Source organism: Xyrauchen texanus, chromosome 31 (assembly GCF_025860055.1).
Source record: "Xyrauchen texanus isolate HMW12.3.18 chromosome 31, RBS_HiC_50CHRs, whole genome shotgun sequence".
Classification (NCBI taxonomy): Eukaryota; Metazoa; Chordata; class Actinopteri; order Cypriniformes; family Catostomidae; genus Xyrauchen; species Xyrauchen texanus.
Window position 1 is genome coordinate 38,940,447 of NC_068306.1, and position 20,512 is coordinate 38,960,958.

The 20,512-nt window shown below is 39.4% G+C and overlaps 1 protein-coding gene across 1 annotated transcript in view; it reads left to right on the forward strand.

The window, feature by feature from the left end:
• Positions 1 to 17,494, forward strand: part of LOC127624588 (follistatin-related protein 4-like) — a 305,922-nt gene extending 288,428 nt beyond the window's left edge. The window contains exons 10-16 of the mRNA XM_052099373.1: positions 8,821 to 8,955; positions 10,629 to 10,655; positions 11,761 to 11,879; positions 12,328 to 12,477; positions 13,807 to 13,914; positions 16,519 to 16,628; positions 16,792 to 17,494. Of these exons, the coding sequence (XP_051955333.1) occupies positions 8,821 to 8,955; positions 10,629 to 10,655; positions 11,761 to 11,879; positions 12,328 to 12,477; positions 13,807 to 13,914; positions 16,519 to 16,628; positions 16,792 to 17,494 (1,352 nt within the window). The remainder of the gene's footprint in view (positions 1 to 8,820; positions 8,956 to 10,628; positions 10,656 to 11,760; positions 11,880 to 12,327; positions 12,478 to 13,806; positions 13,915 to 16,518; positions 16,629 to 16,791) is intronic.
• The last annotated feature ends 3,018 nt before the right edge of the window (positions 17,495 to 20,512 follow it).

The following is a 20,512-nucleotide window of genomic DNA, read 5'->3' on the forward strand; positions in this document are numbered from 1 at the left end:
TTTTGACCATGGCATGGTTGTGTGCACAGCCATTTCTTTTTACAATTCGAAAGTTCACAAATGATACTGCAATCGCTGTAGCTAACTTTAAAACTAGCAGGTTGATGTCCCGTGTCGCAAATCCACTGACGCTGGTAGTGACGATTCTCTCTGACCAATCAGTGATCTGCATGGTTTTGACGTCACATTTAGTATTGGCTCGGCTTGCTTGGAACCTTGACCGAGGTGTTACTAATAAAAGTACCAGGGACCAGGTACTATCCACAGTGGAAAACCCCCAAAAAGTGAGAATAGTCGAGTGGATTTGTACCATGCAGTGGAAAAGCTCCTTATAATATGGTGTGTTTCATTCAGTTCCCTATATGTCATGAATCAGTATATCATTAACATGAATTCAGGCACTGGCAAGGGTGTTCATTCACTGAGCATTTGGACACTCATGACTGTTAATCGACATGATTACGAGCTTGCGCATTATAACACAGGTGGTATTAATCAACAACACTGTGTAATTGACACTATCATGCATTTTCATTGTAGACATTGCACGTTTATAGCATTATTATAAACGATAAGTGACATAAAAGAATAAATACAAATATAAAGGAGTGTATTTTTAACCTTCTAACAACTCTAATATTTAAAACTTTTTTCCCTCTCATGGTCATTATGGGTGAAAGACATTACAAACAACATATTTAAAAAAAAACTTCTGCTCATCTTCAAACTACTTAAAATGCTTCAGAACGCATGACAACGTTTCCAGTAAGGGAACATAGTGAGTAATGATGCTCGCTGGTTTGTACGGTGCATTTTGGGAACTTTTTGGTAGTGACGGTTTCAGTGCACTGGAATGATTTGCGATTGAAACAGCCTTAGAAATGGTTGACTCACTGATCGGTGCCCCAACAACTGAACTGGGAAGCTGATTGTGATGCCCCTATAGAGTTTCTAAACTCCTTACTCACCCCACACGACTGGGCCGACATGCTGGGCGATGATGAGCTCTAACTGACTGCAGCTGGGTGTCATTCTCTCGCCCATCTGCTGCCTGTGTGAATGTGCTGTGCTGCTGAATAGGCTGCTGAAAACAGGAGAGAAAAGCTTCCCACAGTAATGGGGACATTAGAATGTGACTGACCCTGAAGCCTTTCTGGTATCATTACTGGATCCTTTAAATAAGGCTCTGAGTTAACATATTTTCTTCAAACAAATATCAAACGTTTAACTGAGCATCTATGTGAGAGAGGTGATTAAATTAAATATCATATTAGATACTCACAATTATAGAACAACCGCTCCCATTATAATCAAAGAAACTGTCTGTGTGACCTGCAGACAATGTAACAATTAGATTTTTAAATGGTCAAATACTTTTCATGTCTCTTTCTTCTGTGCTAGCTTCTATACTTCTCCAGCTACTCTGAGAACTTTGCAGTTTGATATTGTACATATTGTTGACTTTTGTTTGAAATATTATTGACTTTTGTGAGAAAAAGTCATTTTAGATAAATGTGTCTGCAAAATTACTAAAGCCACTTTTCCACCATCGGGCCGAATAGTTTTCATCGCAAAACCATTCCGTGCCGATCCGCGCCAGTTGGCACGGTTGCAGTTTCTTTTTCCACTGTGGTGAAATCAGGAGAACGTACTTTGGCGACGGCGTGTGAGGTAAACATTGGAGCGAGTACGGCGTGCTATGGAGGATGATCGCATATTCCAGTAACTGCTCCGTACTGTGCTCCGTAACCGTTCATTCTGATGATGGAAAAGTGGCTTAATTGTAAAAGTAAATGACTTCATCATTGCAGTTTCATTCATGATAATGGGAGGGATCTATATAGTTCAATTTTAGAGGTCTGTCTGTTGGCGATGACGTGAGCAGTAAACATTGGAGCGAGTGTGCCATGCTATGGAGGATGATCGCATATTCAAGTTTTTAGGACTGCTTTTTTCCCTGGATTTACTCTGCTAACAAACAGCACAGACATGGACCATGTCTCAAAAAAGGAAAGTAAAGAAAAAAGGCGAGAGGTTTTCCATCATTTGCTGAGGGCTTGTGTATGCCACCTTACATGAACATGCAGAAAGGTAAAAGTTTCCAGACTAGCTAAAAAGGATATTTATTGACCAAATATTATAGTCTGTACCGTGCTCAGAGCCTTTCTGCTCGATGATGTAAAAGCAGCTTAATTGTAATGTAAATGAGTTCGCCATTGCAGTTTCATTCTTTATAATTGGAGGGATATATAGAGTTCAATTTTAGAGATCTACCTCTCAAACTTACTATTAGTTGACAAAAATGTTGTTCACCTACCAGAGATAAGAAGTGTGTTACAGTTGTTACTATAGCACATATCAAGCAATCTTGCTTCATTGCTGCATTTCATGCATCCATTTGTGGTTGCTTTTTCGGGGATCTAAACACTTTAGGAGGTTGAACGGCTGGCTGTCTGGTGCAATCATAACAATCTGGAGCTGAACACACTCAAAATGGTGGATATTATTGTAGACTTTAGGAGGAACACCCCAACATTGTCCCCCCCTCACCATTCTAAACAGTACTGTGGCAGCAGTGGAGTCATTCAGGTTCCTGGGCACTACCATCTCACAGGACCTGAAGTGGGAGATACACATTGACTCCATTGTGAAAAAGGCCCAGCAGAGGTTGTACTTCCTTCGCCAGCTGAGGAAGTTCAACCTGCCACCAGTGCTGCTGAAACAGTTCTATTCAGCAGTCATTGATTCTGTCCTCTGCACTTCAATAACTGTCTGGTTTGGTTCAGCTACGAAATCAGACATCAGACGACTACAGAGGACAATACGGACTGCTGAGAGGATTATTGGTTGCCCCCTGCCCCCCATCAAGAACTATATACACTTCCAGAGTGAGGAAAAAGTCTGTAAAAATCACTCTGGACCCCACTCACCCAGCCCAATACCTTTTTGAACTGTTGCCTTCTGGCCGGCACTTCAGAGCTCTGAGCACCAGAACCGTCAGACACAGGAACAGTTTTTTCCCTCAGGCGATCCATCTCATAAACAGTTAAAGCCACCCCATTGAGCAATAATTGTGTGCAATACACAGTTAAGTCTATTTATATTATCTAACATATCCACTTCTGCCATTACATACATTACACTGTACATAATATACTGTATTTTTGTTCTTTATATAACAGATTTGTATTAGATTTGCACTACGTGTGTGTATGTGGGTATGTATGTAAGTGTGTGTCTGAGTGTATGTACTTATATGTATAATTTATTTATTTAATTTTTTTATTATCTATGTCTTGCTGCTGTTTTTGGTATTGTTTGTATTGATGTGCTCTGGAAGCTCCTGTCACCAAGGCAAATTCCTTGTATGTGCAAGCATACTTAGCAATAAAGCTGATTCTGATTCTGATTCTTATTAATTTCTGTTAGTTATAGTCAACTAGGGAGCATCCTGGTCCACAACATGGTCCACATTTTTACAATGGCATTTTATGACAATAATGTTAATGTAACATAGTAACATTAATCATGTTCAAGTCACTATGAATGAACTGCCTCCCGTTGTTGTTTTGAATGAGTTCAAAAACAGGAATGTTCAAGAGACAAAGGCGTCACCTCCTTAAATCAACGAAAAGTCCTGGAAATGGTCTATAGTGCATTCCAAATGGCAGAAATAATTCCTTCGCAGGGCACTTCAAAGGGAGAGCAATCATGATAGCCATACTGGTTATTCAAATTAGAATAATAAAAAAAACATGACTTAAGACATGCAAAGTTCAAATGGCATAATTTAGTCATCTGAAGCTCACTGTGGAGTGTGAAGCCTTTGATGGGAACATGCCATTGATTTAGGGTATCGGGTTTAGTTCGTAACAGCATAACCCTATTCTGCATGCTAAAATATATTCATAAATTATGTTTGTCTAGGAAATTTACATACAAAATATTAGTGCAGTACATTATTACTCAAAAAGTGTCTTCCATGAAAATGTTAAATGAACAGAGATGACACAAAACTGCCAGAAATTAAAACTGTTCCCAGTGCATAAACTGTAAAAAGTGACAATGTGTTATGTATTACCTTGTCTTGTTTCACCGTTGCCCTTTGTTTATCATTTTTGTCACTTTTGTAACTCTTTAGTTTTCACTTTTGTCCCTTGTTTAGTTCCATAGTCTCCTTGTTAGCTTTCATGTTCACCGTTCATTGTTTGCACCTGCCCCCGTTAATTTGCCATTTGCTTCTGTTTATCATCTTGTTATCTTGTTTGAGCTCTGTTTGTTCATTGGCCCCTTTGTCCCTTGTTCATGTATTTATACCCCGGTTCTTTGTTCAGTCCTGTCTATCGTTGTTTGTTGTTAGCCTGGTATGTTTTCCCTGCCTGAGTTCTCTGTTTTGTTTCATCGTGTTTAGTTTTCAGTTTTATGTTTTGTTTCCCCATTGAGGGTTGTTCCTTTGTGTTTACGTGATCGTTTATTTAATAAAGTCAAACTGCATTTGGATCCTCTGCCTCGCTGCTCAATCGTTACAGAACGATAGACCAAACCATGGATCCAGCGGTTTTACGCGCCAGATACTACCTGCTCTGCCTGAGGCAAGAGGACCGTCCAATTGAGGCCCACGTCCGTGACTTCCTAGAACTTGCAGCTGTTGCGGACTTCCCGGACACCTCCCTTGTAGTCTTCTTCAGGGACAACCTGAGTGGCTGGCTGAAGGAGCGGCTGCCGCCGGCATCACGCGGCTGGACTCTCCGCGACTTCCTGGAGGTGACCTTACTGTTTTGCGACTCCCCGTTCACTGTGGGCCATGCTGGGAAGGACCCTACCTCCCCACCTACTGTGGAGACTCTTCAGCCGTCCCAGGCTCTCCCTGTCACGCCTGCCCCAGAGCCCACGCCTGCCCCGGTCTGCGAGCCAGAGCCCACGCCTGCCCCGGTCTGCGAGCCAGTGCCCACGCCTGCCCCGGTCTGCGAGCCAGAGCCCACGCCTGCCACCGTGAGCGAGCCAGAGCCTACGCATGTCACTGTGTGCAAGCCTGACCCTGCGGCCTCTACCGTCAGCGAGCCGGAGCCCTTGCCAGCCACGGCCAGCGAGCCTGAAGCCACGCTGACCAGGAACAGCGTCCCAGCTTCGCCAGTCGCATCAGCCCGGAGGAAGAGGAGAAGGGGAAAGGTCTCTGCTCTCCAGCCTCCGCCTGCCGCAGCCCCGTGCCCTAAACCCCTCTTGGCTCTGCCCTCAGCGCCCAGCGAACCCAAACCGGCGCATACCACGGTAACCCAGCCAGAGCCTGTCGCCTCAGAAGTCAGTGAGCCAGTGCCTGTCGCCTCAGAGGTCAGTGAGCCAGTGCCTGTCGCCTCAGAGGTCAGTGAGCCAGTGCCTGTCGCCTCAGAAGTCAGTGAGCCAGCGCCTGTAGCCTCAACCGTCCCTGAGCCAGTGCCTGTAGCCTCGACAGTCCCTGAGCCAGCGCCTGTAGCCATGACTGTCCCTGAGCCAGCGCCAGTAGCCATGACCGTCCCTGAGCCAGCGCCAGTAGCCATTACCGTCCAAGAGCCAGCGCCAGTAGCCATGACCGTCCAAGAGCCAGCGCCAGTAGCCATTACCGTCCAAGAGCCAGCGCCAGTAGCCATGACCGTCCAAGAGCCAGCGCCAGTAGCCACGACCGTCCAAGAGCCAGCGCCAGTAGCCACGACCGTCCAAAGGCCAGTGCCAGTGGTCGCGCCCGTCTAAGAGTCAGCGCCTTCCGAGCTTTCCAGAGCTCCGCCTTCCGAGCTTCCTAGTACTCTGCCTTCCGAGCCTTCTGAGCTTTCCAGAGCTCCGACTTCCGAGCTTCCTAGTACTCTGCCTTCCAAGCCTTCTGAGCTTTCCAGAGCTCCGCCTTCCGAGCTTCTTGTATTCTGCCTTCTGAGCCTTCCGAGCTTTCCAGAGCTCCGCCTTCCGAGCTTCCTAGTACTCTGCCTTCCGAGCCTTCCGAGCCTTCCAGGGCTCCTCCTCCCGAGCCTCCTAGGGCTCCGCCTCCCAAGTCTCTCGAGTCTTCCAGGGCTCCTCCTCCCGAGCCTTCCAGGGCTCCGCCTCCCAAGTCTCTCGAGCCTTCCAGGGCTCCTCCTCCCGAGCCTCCTAGGGCTCCACCTCTCAAGTCTCTCGAATCTTCCAGGACTCCGTCTCTCAAGTCTCCCGAGCTTTCCAGAGCTCCTCCTCCCGAGCCTCCTAGGGCTCCGCCTCTCAAGCCTCTCGAGCCTTCCAGGGCTCCGCCTCTCAAGTTTCTCGAGCCTGCCGGGGCTCCGCCCCTCGGGCCTCTCGAGCCTTCCAGGGCTCCGCCCCTCAAGCCTCTCAGGCCTTCCAGGGCTCCACCTCTCAAGCCTCTCGAGCCTTCCAGGGCTCCGCCTCTCAAGCCTCTCGAGCCTACCAGGACTCCGCCACTCAAGCCTCTCGAGCCTCCCAGGGCTCCGCCACTCAAGCCTCTCGAGCCTCCCAGGGCTCCGCCACTCAAGCCTCTCGAGCCTTCTACGGCTCCGCCCCAGAGCCTCCTGAGCCTCCTACGGCTCCGCCTCCCGAGCCTCCTACGGCTCCGCCTCCTATGGCTCAGCCTCCTATGGCTCCGCCTCCCGAGCCTCCTACGGCTCAGCCTCCAGAGACTCCTAGGGCCTCACCTCTAGAGGCTCTTACGGCACCACCTTCCTCGGCTCCGCCTCCGAAGCCTTCCAGCTCACCGCCTGAAGAACCTCCTACGGCGCCACCTCCCTCGGTCCGCCGCAAGAGCCACGGCTCCGCCTCCGAAGTCCTCCTTGGCTCCGCCTCACGCGGCTCCGCCGGCCCCTATCCTGCGGCCACCACCCAGGTCCCCCAAGCCTACCCACATCCCGTGGTCAACTCCCAGGCCTCCTAAACCTGTCCCTGCCCGGTCGATACCTCCCTGGCCCCCTAAACCTGTCCCTTTGTGTCCCCAGGGACTGCCTAATTGGCCCTGTGGACTGTCTCATTTCCCTTTGTGCCCTCGTGGACCGTCTCATTTCCCCTCGTTGCCCCTCTTGGACTTCCTGCCTGCCCTTTGTGCCCCCTTGGACTTCCTGCCTGCCCTCTGTGCCCCTTGGTCTGCCTTCTTGCTCTTGTGCCCCCCCTGGTCTGCCTGTCTGCCCCCGGTGCCATCATTTTGTTTTCTGTGGGTTTTTTTGTCTTTGGTTTTTGTTCTTTTGGATCGTCTGGAATCCGATCCTTTGAGGGGGGGCTCTGTTATGTATTACCTTGTCTTGTTTCACCGTTGCCCTTTGTTTATCATTTTTGTCACTTTTGTAACTCCTTAGTTTTCACTTTTGTCCCTTGTTTAGTTCCATAGTCTCCTTGTTAGCTTTCGTGTTCACATTCATTGTTTGCACCTGCCCCCGTTAATTTGCCATTTGCTTCTGTTTATCATCTTGTTATCTTGTTTGAGTTCTGTTTGTTCATTGGCCCCTTTGTCCCTTGTTCATGTATTTATACCCCGGTTCTTTGTTCAGTCCTGTCTATCGTTGTTTGTTGTTAGCCTGGTATGTGTTCCCTGCCTGAGTTCTCTGTTTTGTTTCATCGTGTTTAGTTTTCAGTTTTATGTTTTGTTTCCCCATTGAGGGTTGTTCCTTTGTGTTTACTTGATCGTTTATTTAATAAAGTCAAACTGCATTTGGATCCGCATCTCCTCGTCTGCCTCGCTGCTCAATCGTTACACAATGTTTGCAGCTTAATATTGTAACATCTTTGTTTTCATGCAATTTCCTTATTTCTTTCATTTTTATCTGATATTAAGTTTTAACAGTTTCAACTCTTTCTTTTTTCTTAATCTGTAATTCATTTTAAAGTGGTCGAGAAAGTGCAATTGACTCATTACTGCAAGCTTTTTCATCACTTTTAATTTTTTGTTTTCTTAAATAAGGCAATTTAATTTAAAGGGATAGCTCATCCCAAAATCATAATTGTTTCATAATTAACTTGTCCTTATGCCGTCTCAAACTCATATGACTTCCTTTCCTCTTTGAAAGAAAAATTTAGTTTATCCCTTTAAGTTTCAATTTTGATTGGGCTGGGATTTTTTACACTGTGGAGGGGTTACCGATAAGGTGCTATTCTGCCTGATCTAACCCTGAAACAGTTATTTCATTGGTGTAACCTAATGAATTTAGGTTGATTCAGTCATATTAAATAATATATTTGACTTGAATAAAACCAGTTATTTAGATGTTAATACATAATGCTACATGAAACTATGTGCAAACTGGAATCTGCCCATTTCTCTTTTACCTTTTCTTTCTTTGGCCATTTTTTAAAAGATAACTTTTATACAGGTGCTCAATAAACCCAAGTATTGGATTTTATAAACCAGAGCAGTCTTAGCCACACAACAGGGAACCACTTCTAGGTTTTAAGGATTCCTCTCACCTAAACCTCTATTTATGAAAATATTTATTGTTTGAGTGTTATTTTGATAATTTGAAAACAAACCTCTTAAAGTTGATAGTTGTTTCTTACTTATGACATTTATATTATTTGAGTGGTGGTGGCGTAGTGTCTAAAACACAGGGCTGTTAATCAGAAGGTTGCTGGTTCAATCCCCACATCCACCACCATTGTGTCCTTGAGCAAGGCACTTAACTCCAGGTTGCTCCGGGTGGATTGTCCCTGTAATAATTGCACTGTAAGTCGCTTTGGATAAAAGTGTCTGCCAAATGCATAAATGTAAATGTAAATGTTATTGCTTGTTGATGGATACATGCTTTTAAAAGAAATCGTAGTAAGGAAGAAAATGCACTCAATTATAGAAATGTTTGTTTGCTGTACTGTCTTCATGTTTTTACGCAGCTAATGGCAGTGAATTACACATCGGTAGCGTACGGTATGAAGACACTGGGGCTTATACCTGCATTGCAAAGAACGAAGTTGGTGTGGATGAAGATATCTCATCTTTGTTTGTGGAAGACTCAGCACGTAAGACATGTAAGTGGTCAATGCTAATTCAGCATACATTTGAATATTTTTTAATAAACTGAAAAAAGTGGTAACCTAAAAATGTGCCTCATGTTGTAACATCTAAATTAACTGGTTTGAACTGGTTAAACTTATTTGGCATCACATAATCAAACTGAATGCATAAGGTTACAGCAACAGAACTGATGTTAAGGTGACCACTTTTGACAGTGTAATTGTACACTTAGCAAGGTATAAAAAAATATATTTAATATTCTGTCATGCCAACGGTAAAGCGCCAATGCTAATTTGGCATTCATTCACACAGAACCAGACTAAAACCTTAAGTACTGTCCTTTCCTCCAGGAAAGGCATATGTAATGAAGTCGCCAACGTGGAAAGTACAATAAATATTTCAGCTATATCGTTACAGAGATGATGCTACATTTGCTGGACTGTTAAATTTACCGAGTTCCGTTACAGTTAATTATGATCTGTAGATACAGCATGATCTTAATATTCACACATGGAAAATACAATCAAATTAATTCAATATTCATGGCTATAATCAGTATACAGTTCAAAAACATTAGTTTATTAATATTTCTAAAAGTGTTCATATGTAATAAGATTACATTTTAGATGCTGTTTAGATGATTGCGTTTGTTTTTGGTGATCTCATTTAACAAAGAGAAAAAGGGGCTGGATGAATAATGAGTAAAAGTGGCTGATGATATCAGGACGTAATTGAAACATAATACATTTTAGGCCAATGTTGTTGTCTTGTTTATAGGCATATAGCTTGATAGATATGCTTTGTTGTCATTTGTGGGGAAAATGCTTATGATGCTTAAACACTCTGCTGAAATCTCATTGTAGATCTGTATCATGCATATTATAATAAAGTATTAGAATTAGAATAGTAAAAAATAGGCTCTATGCTTTATCAATGGTTTAATGATTTACTCAAAACACATAACAGATGTTTATTTGTTGCCACCTACTGGTGTAAAAGTGTCATTTACAATAATATATATAATAATAGATCGAATCAGTGAACAAATCTGAACTAATGTTTTTAAGGGATTGAAAAGACTATGAAGACACAATAAGTTCTAAAATGATTGATTCATGGTCTATAAAAAAAAGGAATGATTAGGACAGATGAAACGTGTTGCCAATAAATAGACAGTTACAATAACTGATGGTTTGTCTGTTTATGGTTAATCAAGTGGTTATGATTATTCTTATAACTTAATAATTGTTTATTATAGAAAAATATAATATTCTGAAATAATATTAGCTGGCTAGCTTGAATGATGAAAACAGAGTTTTTTAACAAACCATTTTCTATGCAACAGAGTAATAGAATAGATAATTGCAAGAGAATCGTGATAAAACTAGAAGGGAGCAGAAAAGCATATCCTTTCAATGAACTCTTCACCAAATTTATCAAAGTGTTATAATGAAAATCCCATCACTCTTCTCATCAGTAACCCAATGTCCTTACTGAATAAGCACAAAGAAGCTAATAAAGGAGAGGTGACACCTTTGATAGTCTCTTATGACGAGGATTGTGGATGCAATTTAAAAAATATTTCTGTTCAATTTTGATGTTTTTCATGATTTTGTTTTATCATGAGTGTTTTGTGTGTCATACCCTAATACTCTTTGTCCTGTGTTGTTTTATGCTGTCCATGCAGTGGCCAACATCCTCTGGAGGGAGGAAGGTACAGCTATACGTTATATGATAGATCTACAGTATGATAAATTATAGTTCAAAATATTTAATGATATTTCAATTTGAGCGATCTTAGACATCTATTCCATGAAACATGAAAGGACATGGACAGACAGCCTCAGTCGCCACTTACTTTCATTTAATGTAGAAAAAAAATAATAATAATAACAATAAAAGAGAGACACAAAAAATGACTGGTGACTGAGATGAACAGTCTGCCTAAATTCTCCTTTTGTGCTCCACGAAAGAAAGTAATTAATATGGGTTTGGAAGGACATGAATAAATGGTGACTGTATTTCCATAGTTTTTTTTTTTTTTTTGATGAACTGTTCATTTAGTTTTCTGATGTCAAGAAATTGTCACCTGTGAAATGTTCTTTCAAATGTGTAACTTTCAAATATTAAAATGTTTAGATTTTTTTTTTTAGCTTAAACTTTAGGTGTTAAATCCACATCTTACACTGTGTTTCTTTGACAGTTTACGATGCTCTGTAATGCCTCAGCACAAGCTGAAATCAATAAAAAGAATTTTGAGGCAGCAGTACACTCGACCAATAGCATTTCATTATTATGTCCACAATCAGTTCACATTATCTCTCCATCTCATCATCTACCACTCACCATTTTCGCTGAATGACCGTAATGTACTGATTGAAAAGATTGTAAAATAATTCTCCAACAATGAGCACTGATTAGTCGCAGCATAAAGCTGAGCAGCGCAGTCATAGTTTACCTGCAGTTTCGTTTTTTACACTTTACACTTCCTTTTTTTTTATGCTTTTTGACAACATGACAAGTCTGCAGCTAGCATCAGCATTGTGTGTCCACTAATTAGCAGCTGTTGTTTGCTGGCAGGTGACAGACCTGCAAATGCACTTTCTGGAGTCGTCTCAGGCTACACAAGCTGCAGGAGGTTTTAATAGTGTCTGCTGTCTCACCAAGTGACATTTGGATTGTTTGAGGCTGTTTTCTAAATCGATATAGCCTGTTGTGTGTGTGTGTGCATGCGTGTGTGTGTGTGTGTGTGTGTGTGTGTTTCTTTACAGGTTTTGTATGATAAATATATTCTCTTGTGTGCTTGTGTGTTGTTGTAGGACTGAGTGTGGCGAACATGTTTTATGTGTTCTCCAGTGAAGGCATCACGATACTACAACCGGACAACTGCGAGATCCGCAGACGTATCAAAAGGACGGAGAGGATTCCGGGTAGTTATGTAAGTCTTAGTAAATCTGAATGTATGTCTGTGTCCAAATTTGCATACTGTCAAAGTATGTACTGCTTTTGATGAAGAACATACTTCTTGGTCGTTAAAAAACTACATTCTTTAGGCATGCAGGTGAGTAGTATGAATACATTCCCATACATGCTTCATCCTGGAGATTGGGCATTGTCTCGTGACCTAAATAAATATTTTAGTAACAACAACCGCTTGTTATAACCACACATCATTGATTTATAAGGCATTTGTAAATTAATATTAGTCATTAATAAACCTCTTTATAAACCATCAACAAAGGTGTTACTTTATTTACTTTATGCAAAATTACATTTCTTATTACTTTCTTGTTTAATATGACCCAGGAATGTTCTTGACAGGTTTTGTGAAATTCACAGATGATCTTAGAGATTGGTTTAAATATGTGTCCATATGCTCCCCACAGGAAGAGCTGTGTCCCAGACACAGAGATGTGTCAGCGCATGAGTGTGTGTGGGCATCTGCAGTCAGTGTGAGAGACAAGTATGTGTATGTGTCTCAACCGCTGCAGAACAGACTGCTGATCATCGACACACAGGCTCAGAGAGTGCAGCAAGTGAGTTTTCATCCATCTCCAATCAGCTCAAACTTGGCCACTCCTTGCTATAATCAGTATAAGCAGTCACTTAGGCCCCCCGCAAAGCAAGGTGATTAAATATATAAAATATATATATATATATATATATATATATATATATATATATATATATATATATATATATATATATATATATATATAAAGTATAAATTAAAAGCTGCAAGGAAGACTCAGGCAGCTGTTATGGCTCAATTAGACAGTTATAGGGGGCCCCCTTGTGGCCTGAGAGAGAAGGGATAATGTATCTTCAATTCATGGGTGGGCCTGGATCCAGGGAGGGCCTCCATGTAGGATTTCGTTAGGGCCCTCATAAGCTCAGAAATGGCCCTGAGCTCAAATGACTTCTGTTTGAAATACCATCAGTAGTCCTTATGGTTGGAGTCATGGCCTACCGCTAGGATGCAAGTTCCAGTCCAGCCCACAAGACTGTATTGTATTGCTCTTACATAGCTCAGGACATGTCCCGGGTTTAATACAAGTTAAACTCAATTAACAGCATTTGTGACCATGCTGATTTCCACAAAAATAATTTTGACTCGCACTTTTTTTTTATAAAAAAAAAATAAATACAAAATTTGTCACAGTTATGCACTTACAATGAAAGGGAATGGGGCGAATTGACAGATGCTAAAATACACATTTAAAAAGTATAACCATAAGACGTAAACATTATAGATGCTAACATGATTTCACCGTGATAACATTTGCTTACTTATCTTATCTGTGTTTATATCCAATATTAAAACTCAATTGTCATGATGAGGCAACCCAGTAGTCCCGCTATTTCATATAACGTATACACATATAAAGTTAGTGAGCGATGTTATCACTGTAAAATCATGATAATATGTATAATGTTTACATCTTATGGCTACTGTTTTGAAACCATGTGTATCTTAGCATTTCTGGAATGGTTCCTTTACCTCCATTGTATATGCTTAACTCTATCTACTTTTTTTAAATAAATGAGGAATGATTGAAATTTGTTTTTGTGGTAATCAACATTATGCCACAATTTTTGTCGATTGAGCTTCATTTGTATTGAACTTTGATTATACCTTTAATGGAGTTAAAGTTATGATTCATCATAAATATTGACATTATGGTATATTCTGACTCTTATTATTATTATGCATATATTGTTATTGAAGCCTAATATTTTATTATGTTACATGGGAACTTGCCTTATAAATTGCTATGGTTGTACACTTCCCTCTAAACAACTACATTAGCAGTTGCTATTGTTCAGTAAATACGAATGCCTTGCTCTTTGTGGGTGAATGGCAGGTTGTGGAAACAGACCCTATGCCTGTCAAACTCTTCTATGATAAATCACATGACCAGCTGTGGGTTTTGAGCTGGGGAGACCTGCTGAAGTCGCGTTCCACTTTACAGGTGAGAACAGGCACCTGTACACAATATAATGCCACTCACTTCCTACAGAACTTTAGTTTGCGGAGGGTTAAATTCAAACTGCAGTAAATATCGTTGTGTGTACATGTAAGTTCAGCTGGGTGAAATTAATAATGAAATGTTTAGGTCATATTTCACCCCAAAATATATTTTATATACACAATGACAATATTATACAGTATTTTTCAGCATTTATTAATCTTTGTTCATTTTACTTTATAAAGACACTTCCAATTGTTCATTGTTAGTTCATGTTGGTTCATAATGCAGTAACTAATGTTAAAATAACTCTTTATTTTACAAATATATTAGTAATGTTAAAATTAACATTAACCAAGATTAATAAGTGCTGAAAAAGTATTGCTTTTTGTTTGTTCATGTTAACTAATTTGGCAACTAATGTTAACTAATACAACTTTGTTGTAAAATGTTGCCAATGTACCACTATCGTCTATGTTATATGAATACTTACAATTTAAACAGTATTTATAAACATCTTTTTAAAGAGATTTAAGTAAAAAAAAAATCAAAGATTCAAACCAATTAACAAGTTGAAAGTTCACACGTTCTCCTGTCACTTGTTTTAGCCCAAGAGTTCATTCCAGGGGTTCTTGGTGGGCTCATTACCTGTTAACACTCTGTATTTTTGAACGTCAGGTGTAAATGTGTGAGTTTTTGCTCAACAAATACATGTCTGCTTTGATTTTGGCTTGTTTAATTGGATGGGAGCTCATTCATTTCACTTCACTGTAAGTGTAGACTTCATGACTAAAGCTGTGAGTGAATTACACTCTATCTGCTGTGTTTCTTTATTAAATTATACTATTAAAAACTCCCTTTCCTATTTCAGTCTTTATCAGGCTTGACACTGACTGTCCAAAATCACACACGAGAAACACAGGGCCCCAAAGAAAACAGAAATTAAAAGGCTTTTTATTTTTTACAGTAACAAAATAATCCTCCCTGCACACATGTGGATTATTCATGTTTTATTAAATCATGGGGAAGTCCTCGGGTATGTCTGCATGTTCAGCACTAGCCTCAGTACGTTTATGGCACAGAATTATGTGAGTGTTTGCTATGAATCACTAAGAAATTCTACAGAGCAGTTTTCAATGGAAGCTGCAGGGGATATGGATTCACAAATAAATGGCTTGATAATATTCTAATTATTTTAAGAGCAAGTAATTGACCCCGGCTTGGGCAATTTGTCAGGGCCTGAGGCAGTGCTCAGCTAGAATGGTAAAATATCAAACTCATTTCTTTTTTTAAAAAGGCTCAATATCCTTAGTTAAACTGAACTTGGTTGTCAGTTCATTAGATTAAACAAATGAGGGCATGCGGTGAGAGAGGAAATAAAGGAGCCTTTATTATCTTGGCTGGTGTCCTGCAGTCATCAGACATATTCAAGTTTTAACAGGGAAAATCATAACTTCATTGTTTACCTCCATCCATCCATCTGTCTGTCTGTCTGTCTGTCTAAACTGACGTAACTCTAATTAATTCTAATAATCTTAGAAAACAAAACAGACATGCATTCCGACAAGAGTCAACTATATAAAGAAATTAGATTTTAACTGAAACGCTGAACAGTGTTTTCAAATTTGGGAAAAGTGTCGCTTTTTAAACAAGTTAGCAAGTGTCGTTACGTTCATCACAAATACATTATGTTGTAATTTATATAATTTGTTAATTACAGTTTTTACACAACAATAATAATTGCTACCAAACAGTTTCGTACATTTTGTATTTCACATTTTTTTAATGTTTAACTTATTGCTGAATATACCTTAATACTTTTAATAATAAAAAAACATTTTAAATACAGATATTTTGTGGAAGATGGTGTTTGTTAATTTATGTTATATTTAAAAAAAAAAAAAAAAGTTTTATCTTACCTTATCAATGTCAATAAACAACTGGTTCCCAACTAATCATCTTGGCAAATGAACTGTTTTACTGGACAACAATTTACTGGACAGAGTTTTTTTAGAAGGTAAAAGATCACAGGTGGAACTCACAGTCCGGTAAAATGACCGATATGACCGATTCATGCAGGATTAAAATCATCAAGAAGCTCTGGTGATCATTACATTATTCCATGTGCCCATATAATGAAATTCTATGTGAATAGGGCTTTTGACTACCAAAGAAAAGCATTACTTCCACCAACTTGGATTGTTTTCTTTTAAAATGTCTAATACAGAAATCTGAAATAATTTTTAAAGCAATCTGATTATATATTAAAAGGAAAAATCTGTACTTCATTATAAAATGTACCACTTTTTAAGCTATTTGTTGGGGGCGGTTATGATACGTGATTAACAGACAGTTGGAAAACCATTAAGGCATGATTAATTTGTCAGTAGGGTTAAAGGTCAGTATTACACTACAAACTAAATAAACACGCCCATTACTCAAAGTACTAAAATGAGATGAAACATGTTAGCTCTGCTTTAAAATGTATATGTATCACTTATTTACTGCTCTCAAATCCATTCCTACTGCAATCCGAGCCACTCAGCTTAAAGCACTGCATGTTCTTGATTGTAATATTTTTAACTTTTTACCTTTTTTTTTTTTGAGGTGATCTCTTCTGCAAGTGTGAGCGGTCAGCATCAAATCATCAATACTCAGTATGAAAAAGTGGAAGATTTCTACATCCCCCCCACCAACCTAATCATCACTCACGTAAGGTACGAGATGATCGTCACAGCTCAGTGTGCGTGACCTCTTCAGCTTTTCAACATAATTCTTCCAGAAATGGGACCTGAGAAAATTACAGTTATAATTAAAAGCCAAGCACTTCATGAATTGCCAGAAAGGATATTAAGCTGTCTTTGACCGTTGTCATCTCAGGTTTGGCTTTGTCTACTTTAAATCGGAGGCTGCGGTGCATAAAATCGACCTTGAGACCTTCCATCTCATCAAGAACATCAGTCTTCAGAACTACAGCTGTATCCCAGCCAGCATGGCATGCACTCATTTAAGCGGCTACTATTTTATTGAGTGCCAAGCCAAGAACCATTCTAGTCCGAATGTGCAGCTTCTCGTTGACAGTGTGACCGATGCAGTCGTTGGACCCAACCCAAACATCAATGGCCAGCCGTTCGTATCTCCAGATGGTCGCTTCATCGTCTCCATGGATAAGCGATTTGGCAAAATCCAAGTTCAGACGGTTTCTTTCCGAGGCGAGCTTCAGAAAAGCCACGAATTGGACTTCTCGTTTCCGCTCTCAGACTTGAAGTTTAAACCGTCCTTCACAGAGTCCAACCAGTATGTGGTTGTGGCCTCCTCTGCTCTGGGCTCAGAGTTGCTTTTCTCTGAACTGTCAATGGGAAACATTAAAGTTCTCAAAAACCTCAAGGAGCCGATTCCAGCCACCGATTGGCCGTGGGGAGACACCAGAAGGGTCGTGGTATCCAGCGGGGTGTTTGGACGGTACTTGGTCACGTCGTCGGCCGAGTCTTTGTTTGTAATAGACAGCAAACAGAGTGTCCTTCACTGTGAGGTGTCAGACATCAAGAAGGGGAACACGGTGGTTTGGGTGGGGGAGGTATGAGTTGAGTACTACTGGCAGGTTCTGCAAACAATTGTGTCCTGCGACTGGGCCAAAGCTTGGGAAAACCTTTAAGGGATGCGAATGGACTCAACCCTATTAGTGAGTGTAATTAACACACATGCCGGTTTTTAAGTATACACACAGATGCACAAACATACAACAACAATAAAACTCAAAAAGTATTGAGTCAAAAGAAGACACCCTTCAGTGCAACAGTGAACTAATTGAAGTGAAAAATATAAATTTTTGCACTTACTTGTCAGAGAGATAGTGTTAGAAAGGATAGGTGATGATTGAACTATGCACAATGCTTTTTTAATTATTAATTATAATTTTTTTAATGTATCACTTGAGCTGCATTGATTCACTGCAGGACATTTGTCCATTAGTGTCTCCTGTTTGTTTTTTATGTCAAAACATTTTGCAGATACTTATCTTACGTTATTACAACCCTTAATTGTAACAAAATTAAGTTATGGTAATGTTGTGCAGTTTACTTTGATTAAATGAGATTTGTTGTCTTTAAAACTAATGCAAATTCTCAAATTTGGGCTTTCTGTGGTCTTTGTGTGTGCGTGCGTGTATGTGTGTGTTGTTCAGAACAATGATTTGTTTTATTTAAATATTCCTTCATTTACATTTTTTCACTTGACAGAAAACAGAAAAATGTTAACATTAGACTTAGAGGTAGATTATATTTTTGTTACAAAGGAATGAACAGGCTACGATTTAAAAAAGTATTTGATTTACACTGTGCAAAATGACAAATGGCACAAAACTCTTGAAATACATTTAGCCTTTTTTCAGATTTTTTAACAACACTGGAATAGAAAATAGTCAACGTATTAATCCTTTGTCCTGAATTAAGTGCAAACATATAAAATTAGACCACTGTTGCACTGAACAAACAACAAGAACAATTGAGACAACCCATGTGAATCTTTGAAATCTCCTTGTGTGACACAAAATTGTCTCAATTGGCTTTTAAATGTGTTTTTAAACCCTGTAAGATATTCATGGGTACACTACTACTTAAGCAAACCTCAACAAACATTAAAAAGGACACAGATATGGCACATTCAAGGTCCTAACAACATAATTAAATGCAGTCAGGTAACAGTCATTACATAGATGTCAAATATTATCTCCTGAATGCTTTGAGTTTGTGTCCTTTTCAAATTAATCTCTGTCCATTTAAGACCCCAGCAAGAGACTTGAGTTTAGGGTACCAGACCATAGTCATAATACTTGTAACTTTCTTTGAAGGACACCGTTAGAACAATGTGAACTTGTGTGCTCTTTTATGGGGGAAAGTCCTAAAAAAAAAAAAAAAAGTATTTGTCGCACGGGAAAGATCTATATTAAAAATCAGTATTTAAAAACCAAGGCACAAAAGTGTAAAATCTGTTGTTTTTTCAAGATTAAACTTAGCTCTCACAAACCAGAATGAACCAGCTGCACACATTTTGTAGTATAATATGTCTTGCATATTGTATGTCCTTTAGCATTCTTTTTAAAATATCTGCATTACCTGTGTGGGTATAAACGGCAGCCTGACTTATGCCAGCAATGCAGAAATTACACGTCAAATGCCTCATTGAGTCACATTCATTTGTCTTCATTACACTCTATTGTCCACAGACTGTTTCAGCCTTCTCTTGTTCTAAAAATGTGCATTTGTTTTTTTGGTGTGTGGTTCTGTGTTATAGACCTGTTTAACTGAAGTCAATAATTGTTCATGTGTGTCTAACTGAACAAAACTTTTACTAGTTATATCAAAACTGCTGCCAAACTTGAAAGATTTGAGGCACATAGTGAAATACATACTGTAGATGTTTGCAGTTGCTAATAAAAAGTTCAAGAACCAAAGGCTTTATTTGTTTATACTGTATATTTATTGTTTATATTTGGTTTATATTGTTATTTCTTTACTGGTATACATAGGTAACTGGTAATTAAAAATATTTATGTAATTGGGTTCCAAAATTAGGTCAATTAATTAATTGGCCTTTTAAGAAAAGAAAGTAATAGGCACTTTCCATGGATAGGGTACATTTTGGTGTCCCTTTAAAAAAAATAAAAAAATTATAATATATTTCGTTTTTGTTTAATAAACTATTACCTTTTTATCTGTTATATTCTATTACTTATTAAGTTAAACCATTTAACTTTGTTACCAAAGTTATTGCAAAAAATGCCATGTATATTATAAAAGTTCATCAATAACTACAAAGCAACATTTTATCCTAAACGAGCGTAATTTTATGCATTTTAATGTTAACGTTTATTTTATGTTTATTAATGTTTGCAAAAATGGCAAATCTCATATAAATTCATACAAAATAAGACCGCTGGCTTGAAGCCTTTTTTTCACCCTATAATGCCGTTTGTATCAAATATGATACACAATGTTTGAGGTCTGTTTAAGCAAATGAGCCAAACAAATGATTGTATGTAAGTTTCACATGTTTATGGCAACATCTAGTGGTTATTTGTATAAAAATGGTTTTAATGTTTTAAATCAGTCAGTTAAATTAGTTTTAGCGTTAAATCTATATGCAAATGATTAGGGGTTCAAGCGCTTTAGCGCTGAAACCCTATTGTAATTGTTACGATTTTTATTAGGGGTTCAAGCGCTGAAAGCCCATTGTAATTGTTAAGATTTGTATTATTATTAATTATTATTATTAACTAATTAAGGCCTAGAAACTTGGTCAGATGGCAGTAGTATTGGTCGTTACTCAGAAACACAGGTTAGGCAAAATTGGGAGTGCAACACCGATCAAAAACGTGAAACTGCTTATAGCTCCTAGACCGTTTGTCGTAGACTCAAGTGCTTTACACCATTGGAATCAATTGGCTCAAACCAAACAAAATGTATATCTCCGATTTAATTCCCGCCTATAACAATATTCTGCCATCTTGGATTTTTCATAAAACCTACTTTTGCAAACTAGTCCTAGGTTTTTCGTCTGATTGGAACCAAACTAGTGCCAAACGATTCTATGGAGTCTCATT